Source organism: Neophocaena asiaeorientalis, unplaced genomic scaffold, assembly GCF_003031525.2.
Source record: "Neophocaena asiaeorientalis asiaeorientalis breed wild unplaced genomic scaffold, Neophocaena_asiaeorientalis_V1.1 scaffold423, whole genome shotgun sequence".
NCBI classification, from domain to species: Eukaryota; Metazoa; Chordata; class Mammalia; order Artiodactyla; family Phocoenidae; genus Neophocaena; species Neophocaena asiaeorientalis.
The window spans coordinates 593042-605559 of NW_020174133.1; the positions used below are offsets into that span (position 1 = coordinate 593042).

The 12518-nt window shown below is 36.4% G+C and overlaps 1 protein-coding gene across 2 annotated transcripts in view; it reads right to left on the reverse strand.

The window, feature by feature from the left end:
* The window catches only part of OSBPL11 (oxysterol binding protein like 11), a 91964-nt gene that overhangs the window by 57416 nt on the left and 22030 nt on the right, over positions 1 to 12518 (reverse strand). The window contains exons 3-5 of one of the 2 annotated variants that reach the window (XM_024754761.1): positions 7786 to 7961; positions 6857 to 6936; positions 4840 to 4950 (exon numbers count right to left, since the gene is read on the reverse strand). In XM_024754761.1, coding sequence (XP_024610529.1) covers positions 4840 to 4950; positions 6857 to 6936; positions 7786 to 7961 — 367 coding nt within the window. Of the gene's footprint in view, positions 1 to 4839; positions 5017 to 6856; positions 6937 to 7785; positions 7962 to 12518 lie in introns of both variants that reach the window. The other variant, XM_024754760.1, reaches the window with a different exon arrangement.

The window sequence follows — 12518 nt, forward strand, 5'->3', positions numbered from 1 at the left end:
ACAAGTGCACTTCTGCTGCATACCAAAGTACTGTGGTTGCCTAAGGAAAAGCACTTGTGAGACTGAGCTGCAAGCTGAACTAGCTGTTTTTTCCACAGATCACCATTCTGACATGAAAGAATCCCACCTCTTCCTGGCACACAGCTCTTAAAACCGCTGTAATTTCCTAAGTGATCAGAGCATAGGGGCATCTTCTGTTACAATATTTGGTTTCCTGTAATAGCTTCAGAGCATAAAGGTGAAATGTGTCCATTGTTATTCATAACAAACCGCTTTCAACCACAGCAGAGTTAATGGAGTGATTTTTGCAAAATCCCTCGATGGGGGCTGATTGCCAGGGGACTCAACCCTGTAGATTAAAGGGTTGGAACTTTCAGCCCTACCCCCCAACCTCTAGGGAGGAGAGAGGGGCTGAGGTTGAATTAATCACCAATGGCCAGTGATGGAGTCAATCATGTCTAAATAATAAAGCCTCCATAAAAACCCATAAGGAGGAGGTTCAGAGAGCTTCTGGCTGGTGAACGCATGGAGGTGCTGGGAGGGTGTGCAACCAGAGAGGGCATGGAAGCTCTGCATCCCCTCCCCAATATCTTGCCCTACGTATCTCCTCCTCTGGCTGTTCCTGAGTTACAGTCCTTTATAATATACTGGTAATATAGTAAGTAAACTGTTTTCCCAAGTTCTGTGAGCTGTTTTAGCAAATGACCCAACCTGAAGAAGGGGTAATGGAAACCTCCCATTTATAGGTGGGGTTACAAACACAGGTGACAACCTGGACTGGCGAATAGCATCTGAAGTGGGGGCAGATACTATCTCAAATAGTGTCAGAACTGAATTGAATTGTAGAACACCTAGGTGGAGTCTGCAGAGGGTCAGAGAACTGCTTAGTGTGGAGGAAGCCTCCATATATTTGGTGACCGGAGGACAGAAGTGTAGGGTGTTGCAGTAGAAAAGAGGAGAAACACAGGGATGTTCCTCCTTGACATAAATAATGACTGTTAGAAACTATGGCTCTTCAGGCTTGGGGGTATGTGGTAGACACCTCAAATTAAACAAAATGACTTGCCACTTCAAGAAAAACAACTGACAGTATTTGTGGCCAATTATAAAATCTGAGCTTTAAAATGAAATTACAATCTTGGAAAACCTATGTCAGTTACCATGAGCTTGACAGGTTTCCCATACTAAAAGCCTTTTCTGATGAGATTAGTGGGGATCTTAATGAATGTGAATTTTTGATATTGTATACCAACATCTGTAAGACCTGCATAACTCTGAACTAATATTTTCCAAATGACCAATGCGTAGTGTTACAAAATTGTGCATAGGTTAAAGATCCATTCAAAGTGCAAGATGAACCAATGTATTTTCATGAAACAGAATATGAAAAGTTCACTGATATATATTTGATTCCACACTGCATCTAACACTTAAGAAACTGCCACTGTCAAGTTTTGGTGGCATATCAGAGAAGAATAGCCACAATTATCTTAAAAAGCTATTAAAATATTCCTCTTTTTTCCAACCACGTATCTGTGTGAGGCCAAATTTTTTTTCATATATTTCAATCAAAACTACATATGGCAATAAATTAAGTGCAATTATTTTGTTTTTTTGGGAAAAAATAGTTGTTTGACATAAAAGTATGTTATTTATATTAACATGTATGAATTTATTAATTTTTATTTTAAAATAAAACATTTAACATTTAAAATAAAATTTTAAAACAAGTATTTTTGAAATACCTGTTTTTATGTATAGATAACTAATAAAAAAATAATAAATAAAATACCTGTTTTAATTTCTAATAAGTTAAATATTGGTAAATTTAACCCATGTAAAACAAAAGCTCTTTGAGGTCCTCAATCATTTTTAAGACTGAAAGGGATCCCAAGACCACAAAAAGCTTGAGAACTCTTACCTGGAACCATAGGTCAGCGTGGTATCAAAAGTTTTCTCAATGTCTTTGAAGAGAAAAAGGATCTGCATAGTCTCAAAGTAACTCCCCAAGATATTTATTAACTACAGAGGGAAAGACAGCAACTTTACAGTGGAGAAATCCAGTAGAAGCTACCCTAACCAAGTGACCAAGGCCAACATCACTAGTAATACAACATACTGACATCATGAACTCCTTGATATAGGTACTAAGGATACATATCTTCTAGGGTATTTTTCCCAAAAATGTATAATCTCACTCAAATACTAAGAAAACATCAGATAAATGCAAATTTGGGAACATTAAATAAATATAACTGGATCTTCATAGGTGTCAAGGTCATGAAGGATAAGGAAAGACTGAGAAACAATTACAGACAGAAGGAGACTAAGTAGTAATAACAACAACTAAATGCAACATTTTAGGACAGGATCCCAAAACAGAAAAAGAATGTCAGTGGAAAAACTGTTAAAATTTGAATAAAGATTATAGTTAACAGTATTGTATCTATATAATTTCCTGGTTTTGATACTATGTTATGAAAGATGGTAACATTACAAAAAGTTAGGTGGGGGATATATAGAAACCCAGTACTACTTTTGCAACTTCTCTGTAAATTTAAAATTAGTCCAAAGTAAGCATTTAAAAAGTGTTCTTGGACTTCCCTGGTGGCCCAGTGATTAAGAATCCACCTGCCAACGCAGGGGACATGGGTTCCATCCCTGGTCCGGGAAGATCCCACATGCTGCAGAGCAACTAAGCCCGTGTGCCACAACTACTGAGCCTGCACTCTAGAGCCCGCAAGCCACAAATACTGAGCCCGAATGCCACAACTACTGAAGCCCACGCACCTAGAGTTGTGCTCCACAACAAGAGAAGCCACCGCAATGAGAAGCCCACGCAACGCAACAAAGAGTAGCCTCCACTCGCTGCAACTAGAGAAAGCCCGTGCACAGCAACAAAGACCCAACGCAGCCAAAAATAAATAAATAAATTTATTAAAAAATTTAAAAATTTTGTCTGAAGGACAAAAAATGGTATAAACTCTCCAAATGCACTATTTTCTCACAAATAGAATTATTCCATTGGAATACAGAACGTTCCTAATAGAGTTATAATTTTATAATTTGACCTGTTGAGTTCTTAAAAGCAAAAACATCAACCTAGTGAAAACACAGACACTCAGCTAAAACTTTTTTTTTTTGTATGTGGCATGGGCACAGAGATTGCCAAACAATGGTCAACCCTCAAATCCTAGGATAATTACTGGAGCCATAATTCAGGAAAGCTGCCATTAAATTAGTCAGTTCTGTAAGTAAATACCTGTCCTTCCTAAAGAGGTAGTTGTGAAACTTTGGGGACACACACTCTCTACATACAAGTGTCAGAGTTACATGCTAAACATTAACATGCTATCACAATGATATGAAAGGTATATTTAAAATCACAGAACATTATAGTGTGGGTACTGTAAGAAATTACCCCTGAGTGTGAGAATAACAAAAGAACCATTAGAGCAAGAAAGAGAAGCGTGGGTGATTAAAGTCATCACAGTAGAAGAGAAGCTGAGATATGACAATAGTCTCAGTACAGCAGGTCCTAAAGATCCAAGCACAGCCAAGCAGAGGTCTCCACAGACAGCTAAAATCTCAAATACAAAAAGGTTCCTTTTCCGTGAAAATGTGCACCAAAATTCATGACAACTTCAACTACATGAGTTTTGCTTGTTTTGAACTTTTTACTGAAGTATATATACTGATATACAGTATTACAGATAGAAAAGTACACTTCTCACAAGTATATAGGCTTTGATGAATTTTCATAAACCAAACACACCCATGTAACCAACACCCAGATCAAGAAACAGAACATTATCAGCATCTCTGAAGAACCCTCAAGCTCCCATCACTAGCCATGATCAAAGATTTCCAAAAATTTCATGGCAGCCTAATTTTTAAGGGTTAAGGAACACACTATGATACAAGTCTGCCCCTAGATATTTTTCTTTATTCTATCCCTTATCTTAACCATTTTTAATATTTCCTTTTCCTTCACTGTAGATTAATATATCAGTACCTTGATTTCCTTAAGACACAAACACCAATATTTATCAACAGATTGAATATCATCAATATAAATACTAAAAATGTATTGTTTTATGAAAAAAGGTATTTATAATTGTCACTTATTTATAACAGGACTAGAAAGTGAGTCAAAGCTATTGTTTGTTTATCTCAAGGATGTTACTTCATCTCTTTAAATCTCAATTTCTTCATCTATAAATACAAACCAAAATAACTTGATAGAGGGAACATCCTCCCCAGCTTCCTGCCTTAAATCATTTGGGTGTGATTTATAATATTATTTTCACAATTCACTACACAGATATTTATAAGCTCTACCAAAATTAACTCAGTAAAATACACCCAGATTATTAAGAACCTAACAACTGCATTCTTTATTAACTAGAATTATTTGGTACTCAGTTTGAAAGAGAATGAAGAAAATGGTGAGATAAGGCAACATCAAGGATTTAACTATTCTATTTTTGTGTGTGTGTGGAATTCTCTGTTTACATGTACCAGTTAAAGAAAACAGTCAGTTGCTTGACCATATAGTCTTTCCACTAGGCTTAATAACCCTTTTGATCATAAATTTTACATTAAAGGAGTCTGTACTCTTACTTAAGAAATGAAAGATGCAGACTTTTGAAAGATGACAGTGTACACAGAACCTAGTTGACAGACTTGAGGAAACTTAGGACTCCTAAAGAATCAGGGACTCTTTAAGACTTAAACATTGAGGGCCCCAGAAGACACAGGATTTTAAATTTTTGTGTGTCAAAACCAAGCAGTTATGATTATTTTATGCATTTTAACTTGATTTCAATTCATACTTACTTCTCTGACTTCCACAAGATGGTCTGGAGGTAAGTTAGTTCTTTTGTTCACTGATTGTAGTTTGGAATGTCCAACATTAAAAAAGGAAATGGCATTTTGACTGGGTCTCCTCTGGAATATAGGAGAATTACCACTAGATGCAAGTGAGAAGCTCCGTGATTTCAGAGGAGGATTATTCTATTAGACAAACAAAGAAAATCATTCCTTTTTTAAACTTCAGGTTAACCCTCAACCTATACTAAACTAGAGTCTTTTACACACAGTTTTAAAAGTAAAATTAACCTCAAAATTCACCACAAGAATAGCTCTGAAGATGATAAAATTTAAATCCTTCAATCCTTCATAGTAAACTGGTAACGTAGTTAGAAAATTAATTCCAGGTCTGTGCTGTCAAGAACTCTTTTTATCCACGTTAGAATGTATTAGAATAACAAGAAATTTCTAATTTCAGATCTTTAAACATCATGATTGAAGCAAAAAATATACTCAGCAATACTCAATATAATGTTCTAATGTAACATTCAAGTATCTTTGAAACAAACTAGCACCTTCTGGTCACTGCCAATGCTTAGAATCTTGTAGCACAAATAAAGCTTTTATGCTGGATTTCAGACTATAGGCCTAAATCACAACTTTAAAAAATTTAGCTATGGGGAAAAACCACTAGGAAGAAAAAGAAAAGTAGGTATGGAATCCTTTAACTATGCTTCCCTATATTATTTTTTAGACATTTCTAACCTCAGACTTCAAGTACTGAGACCCTCCTTTTCATCTTAAAAAATAAAACACCCCAAAGGAGATACACAAATGGTCTATAAGCACATGAAAAGATGCTCAACATTATTAGTCATTAGAAAAATGAAATCAAAACCACAATGAAATTCTACTTCACACTCATTAGGATGGACATAATAATTGTAAAAAAGGACAGTAACAAGTATTGGTAAAGATGTGGAGAAATTGGAACCCTCATGTATTGCTGGTGAGAACATGAAATAGCTTGACCGCTTTGAAAACCAGTTTGGCAGTTCCTCAAATAGTTAAACAGAGAACTACCATATAACCCAGTAATTCTACTCCTAGGCATAACCTAGAGAACTGAAATCATGTGTTTACACAAAAACTTGAACACAAATGTTCACAGAAGTATTATTCATAACAGCCACAAAATGTGAGCAATCCAGGGAACTCCCTGGCGGTCCAGTGGTTAGGACTTGGCGCTTTCACTGCCATGGGCCTGGGTTCAATCCCTGGTTGGGGAACTAAGATCCCGCAAGCCACTCAGCATGGCAAAAAAAAAAAATAAAACAGGGCTTCCCTGGTGGCGCAGTGGTTGAGAGTCCGCCTGCCGATGCAGGGGACACAGGTTCGTGCCCTGGTCCAGGAAGATCCCACATGCCGCGGAGCAGCTAGGCCCGTGAGCCATGGCCGCTGAGCCTGCGCGTCCAGAGCCTGTGCTCCGCAACAGGAGAGGCCACAACAGTGAGAGGCCCGTGTACCGCAAAAAAAAAAAAAAAAATAAAACAATCCAAATGTCCATCAACTGATGCATAAACAAAATGTGGTACATCCATACAACAGAGTATTATTTGGCCTTAAAAAGGAATAAAGTATGATACATGCAATGACATGGATGAACCTTGAAAACATTGTGCTTATTGTAAGAAGCTAGACCAAAAAAGCACATATTGTATGATTCCACTTACATGAAATGTCCAGAATAAACAAATCCACTGAAACAGAAATTATATTAGTGTTTGTCAGGGGACTGGGAAGAGGGGACTAGGGAGTGACTGTTGATGGATATGGGTTTTCTGGAAGGTGATGAAAACGTTCAGGAATCAGACAGTTGCAACAGTTGTACAATCTTATGAATATACTAAAAACCATGAAATTGTACACTTTAAGAGGATAAATTTTATGGTATGTGAATACTGTCTCAATTTTAAAATGTAAAAAAATAAGTTAAAAATCTTTCCCATTTTTGTGCATTAATATCATATATGAATCCACATACCTTGCCAATAGCTTCAGTGTGGTGTTGTGTACATATCTGAAGTCTGCTAACCCAATGCTGTCGCTCTTTAGCATCTGTGGCTGATAAAAAGTATCTACAAGTTATTCACTTTTATATTTATTTTTAGAATACAATTAATTGTCTATAGCATGAAGAACAGATCACTGAAAATCAGGAATTGGTCTTACTCTCCCTAGAGCAAATGTCCCTGACCAGAGGGAGGTAGGAAAGAGGCCAAAGCATCAACCTTGTTAGGTAACACCATAGCTGGATGTGGATACATTAGGAGGATAAATTACGTGCAGCTAGGTGGGCATATGACATGTCTTAACTTTCTCATAAAAATATGCTCTTCCTTAAAGAAATAACCTTTATTAAGCATTTCATGTATCCTCAGTATATTCCTTCAGATCTCTAGAAGCATGCTCAATTAGGGTTATCATTATACTTTATATGTATTAATTAAATAAAAACAGAAACTTTATATATACAAATTAAATGTATCTAAACAGACGTTATACTTTATTTTAATGAATATGAGCATTTTAATAAATCTCAATTATGTACATTAGTCACTAAAAACCACAGAGCATACCAACCAAATCAAGAAAGGGGGTAAAATACAAATCCATGGAAGACATAAAAAAAAATTTAAAGAAGTCTATGTTTTTAGAGTTTTCAGTAATCAGGATTTCCTCTACACAAATTTCTTAGAGGGCCCAATTTTAAACAGACTTGTTCACTGTGCCACTTAAAAAAAGTCATAAATTAAAACAGATTTCATAAATCCTTAAAGCAATTCCAAGGTTTAAAATATTGTATCAATGACAGCAGTTTCTATTTCCAAAACCTAAATGAAAGCAGGGAAGTATACCAACTTCTCAAGGAAGAAGAAAATCACACTATTAATTCTCATATTTCAGTCATACCTCTGAGTTTATACTGTTCCCCACTGGCAGCATTTACAGTGAAGGTGTGAGAGTCCTCATCACTGGGTGATATTACAGCTCCTGCAAGCTGCAAAGTACCTCTGGGTTTTTGATTTCTAGACTGTTCATTCACAAAGTACTCCAATAGCCCAGCTTCATTGTTTAAAACAAAAAACCTGTAATGATTTTAAAAAAGGTCACAATTTTAAAATATTTACCCTAGTCAAACTAAAGCAAACCAAATTTTAATCACACACTTTTGAGTTTTTGCTATAAATAAAATTCAAAAGCATCTCAAGAAGTACTTGGAAACACTAGATTGAATTTCCTAGCAGTAAATGTTATTGAAAAATTGAATGAGTTTAATAAAAGATATAAAACCTTCAGCTGTGAAAGAGGCATTTAATAGGGAAGAGGCATACTAGACAATGCAAAAAGGAAACAAAGATACAGTATCCTTTCAGAGGAAGATTTCTCTCCAGAATTCATTAACAGGGAGGGTAAGTTGCCCAAGACAAATGGTAGTGCAAATTTTTATTTAAAATTCACTGGAAACAAATCAAAGCATGAGCTCTGAAGTTAATAAATGCTAGGTAAGAAATGAATCTGATTTAAGATTTAATCAGTGAAATAAACAATAAGAATAATGCCAAGGTATTAAGATTTTGTGAACATAACATTAAATAGGTCACAACTAAAGATTACTTATCCTCTTTAAAAATGAAAAAGCTGCAACTGGAGATGCAGAAACAAGGAACTTGAAACTAAATGATGAAATACTGATACACTTTGGAAAAGAATTTGATGTTCTGATTTGGTTTTAGATTAACTACTTTAGGAAATATGTTAATTCGGATTCCAATTTAAGTAGTGCAATAGTTCTTTTCTTCAGGGAAAAAAACCTAAAAAGTTTCTATTTCAAAAAGTTAATGTTTGGGTTTAGAGCAATTTGGCATTCAACATGTTAGTGTGTTCTGTAATAGAACCAGGTAGACAATTTGATCCAGTTCAAGTTCCTAGAAGATATTGTCTTAAGCAACATGGCAACCATATCAACCATACCAAACTGGAAGAGAATGGGATCAGCCTTTTATTCAGGGAAAGAAAAAGAAACAATGAGAAGAAAATACAAGTCAAAAGCGGATGCCTGAAAAGGGAGATGGGAAAGCAAGACTATTTCTCATTCGTCTTTTAGCATGCTTGTGATTTTAAAAATTATGTTCACATATTCTGATATTTGATAAATTAATTTTAATATTTTTGAGAGCTTTAAACCTCCATTTCTTTAATTACTAGAGGAGTTAAACATTTTTCAATGTGTGTTTATTGACCATCTGTAGTTCTGCTTAGTGAACTGCCCCTCACATTTCTATTTTTAAAAGGGTTGTTTAACATTATTTTCCCTAAGAGTTGAAGAGATTATTTTAATTAGCACAAAAATAGCCACTAAAATCATCTTAAATTCCTAAAACATATGGAGTGTCCTTAGTAATCTGCCATGGTCTGAATGTGTCCCTGCCAAAATTCACATGTGGAAATCCTAACTGCTAAGGTAATGATATTAAGAGATGAGGCCTTTGAGAAGAGATCAGGTCATAAGGGTGTAACACCCTCATGAATGGGATCAGTGCCTTTATAAAAGAGACCCAAAGGACTTCCCTGGTGGTCCAGCAGTTAGGACTCAGTGCTTTCACTGCCATGGGCAGGGGTTCAGTCACTGGTTGGGGAACTAAGATCCCCGCAAGCCGCGCAGTGAGGCCAGAAAACAAAAAGAGAGAGACCCAAGAGAGCTCCCTTGGCCCTTTACAGCCATGTGAGAATACAATGTGAAGTCTACGATCCAAAAGAGGATCCTTTCCTGACCATGCTGGCACCATAATCATGGACTTCCAACCTCTGGAACTGTGAGAAATAAATTTCTGTTGTTTATAAGCTATCCAGTCAGTGACATTTTGTTATAGCAGCCTGAACAGACTAAGTCATGAATCTACTACAAAAAATTCAGCAAGCAAATGGAAGGGGTCTGTTAGCAAGAAAGCAGTCTCTTGAATATACTAAAAATCATTGAGTTCTACACTTCAAATGGGCACTACATCTCAATAAAGCTGTGAACAAAGGAACAAATGAACAAACAAACAAGCAATAAGGAAAGGAACAAATGAAGGAAACGAGAAAAGAAAGAAATCTCTTCTGACTGCTCTAAGCAATAAGCACAATTCATTTCAAACAGTCAAAGGAAAAAGACTGGTCTCTTCTCTCACAAGCAGTCACCTCAAAGAAAATTTAGAGAATAACATGTTTGGAAATCTCAAGTTTGCTGTGAACACATATTTCTTATCCCAAAAGCATTACCGTAAATTTACAACATGGGAGGTACTCACCTAGATATACAAAAGGAGGGATTGGTAAAATGATAGAAATGAGCCAATAACTGAATACCTTTCTAACACCAAGATGATGTTATGGACCCACTGGCAATAATAGAGCCTTTTGGGCTGTCTTTCATCATACATGAATTAATTCAAATGTTCTTCCTTCACCACTTCTCTGGAGATATTTTACAAGATGTATAGATTGGGGACAGAGAGACAATCCACATAGTGAGGAAACTTAATAAAGCTATTTTGCCCAGAAGGGTACAAGACTCTTGATGATAGTATTTTTATCAAGTTGGCCTAACCAAAAAGCTAAAGAAATGCAGAAACAAAGACTTAAGATTCAGCATCTATCTTTACATGCAGAAAAGTCACCTACGTTGTTAAAAGGAAAATTAAATAATTGTTTATTTTTTGCAACTTCAAAACAACAGTCAGTTTGAGAAAATGACTAATCTTCAGAATAGCCCACAACTTAAGGTGAAGTATCATCAAACGGAACTTTAATCTAAAAAATATTCTGACTTGGAAGTATGTCTTATGATGGCAAAAATCAACTTTAGTGAAGATTCTGGATGGAAGGGCACCCATGTGCTTTGCTCTGACCATCCTAGACTTCAGTGCTGAGCATGTATAGAACTCCTAAGCCAACTGGGAAGTGATCTCATCTTCAGGAATTAGAGTTGAAAGTGAAAGGAAGTGGGTTCCAGAGAGGGTCTTGCTCATTCCTAGGGCACTACATTCCAAAGCAAGCAGTTATTTATAGAGTACGCCCATGCTGGATTTCTCCAAGCTGCTCTAAGTTGCCCTTAGTCAAACAGAAATGGATTGCAGGGAAACTGCCTTGAATATCTGGCACAGGTGCAGTGCTTTTGTTACTTAAGCTTTATCTGCAGCACAGGTACAAAGCGGCTAGGCCTGCCAAAGGAACTGAGCTCTAAGCCTAAGGTCCTTTAACATGGTCTTAAACTTTCTGTTCCTCTTTTATCGTTCAATCTGCACATTCCAGCCTGAGAACCCAGTATATCTCTGCTGTGCCACAAGCCTCCAGCCAGGTTGGCAGAAAATGGAAGTTTTTTCTAAAGTGGTCTTGCAGCAATCAAGTTGACAAGCTGAGACCTCTCTGATGGGGCAAGTTGGTAAAAGATTCTGTGTTCTCAGTGGCAAACAGGGATGGGTTGTCTTCATCCCCACTTCCTGCTGCTGCTAAAACTGGCCTTTTAGACAGCTGGAGGGATCACATGGGCAGAGGCAGTGCCCCTCCCTAAACTGGAACTTTGGTTTGGATCTCTTAGCTAACTCCTCAGGCAACCAGTGGCCAATGGATCTTTTTGGAAGGCTCCCTCATGCAATGACACAAACACCTGCCCCTTCTCCCCATGGTCTCAAGTTGCCACTGACCTGAAATGCCAGAAATCATTAACATATATTAAATCTTATAAGCTTGGGTATATTTTGGAGCTTTCTTACTCTGTTCCACTTCTGAGACTTTCTCAATAATATAATATGAATGAAAGTTGTTGAATGTCATGGGGGAGAAAAGTTAACCTATTTCTCTTTTTAAAAACAGAACAAAGAATAGTGCTAAAAGCAGAGTGACATAAATTTTAAAAAAATATATATTTTATATGTCATTTAAATGTATAAGCTTTTAAAAAATTACATAAAAACTGAGGTGGGAAAATGCAAAATGAAAAGGCTCCCTTGACTTTGCTCTTTTAAAAAAAAAAAAAAAAAACTGAGAACCTTAAGAGAACTACCCTTTTCACTTCAACAGGAATGATTCCCTTCTATGTGTTCACATCCAGCTTTGACCTCTCATATGACCTCCAACTTCCTGCATATCACTCCTATTTGAAAGCCCTACTGTTATTTCAAACTAAACATGGCCCAAACTGCCTTCTCTTTTAATAAATCACATGTTCATCATAGCGCTTCAACTATTTTTTGAAAGTCTGAAAACCATTCTTCCATATACTATGTCCCTTTTTCTAGCTGTTTAAGGTAAAATGCAAATTCAGCTCCAGTTATTCCATCATGCTTTTGACCTAGCCGAAAGCAGAGGTCTCCAAATGACATGTGAATAAGAAGCAGCATGTTATAATGCCAAGAACATAGACTTCAGAGTCAGAACTATTTGGGTTCAAATTCTAGCTTTAACATTTGTAAATTTAAAATCCACAATGAGATACCACTTAACACCCATTAGGATGGCTATTATTAAAAAAACAAAACAAAACAAAAAAACCCACAGAAAGTAACAAGTGTTGGGAAGATGTACAGAAATTGCAAGTCCTGTGCATTGCTGGTGGGAATGTAAAATGGTGCAGCTGCTATGGAAAACAATATGGAGATTCG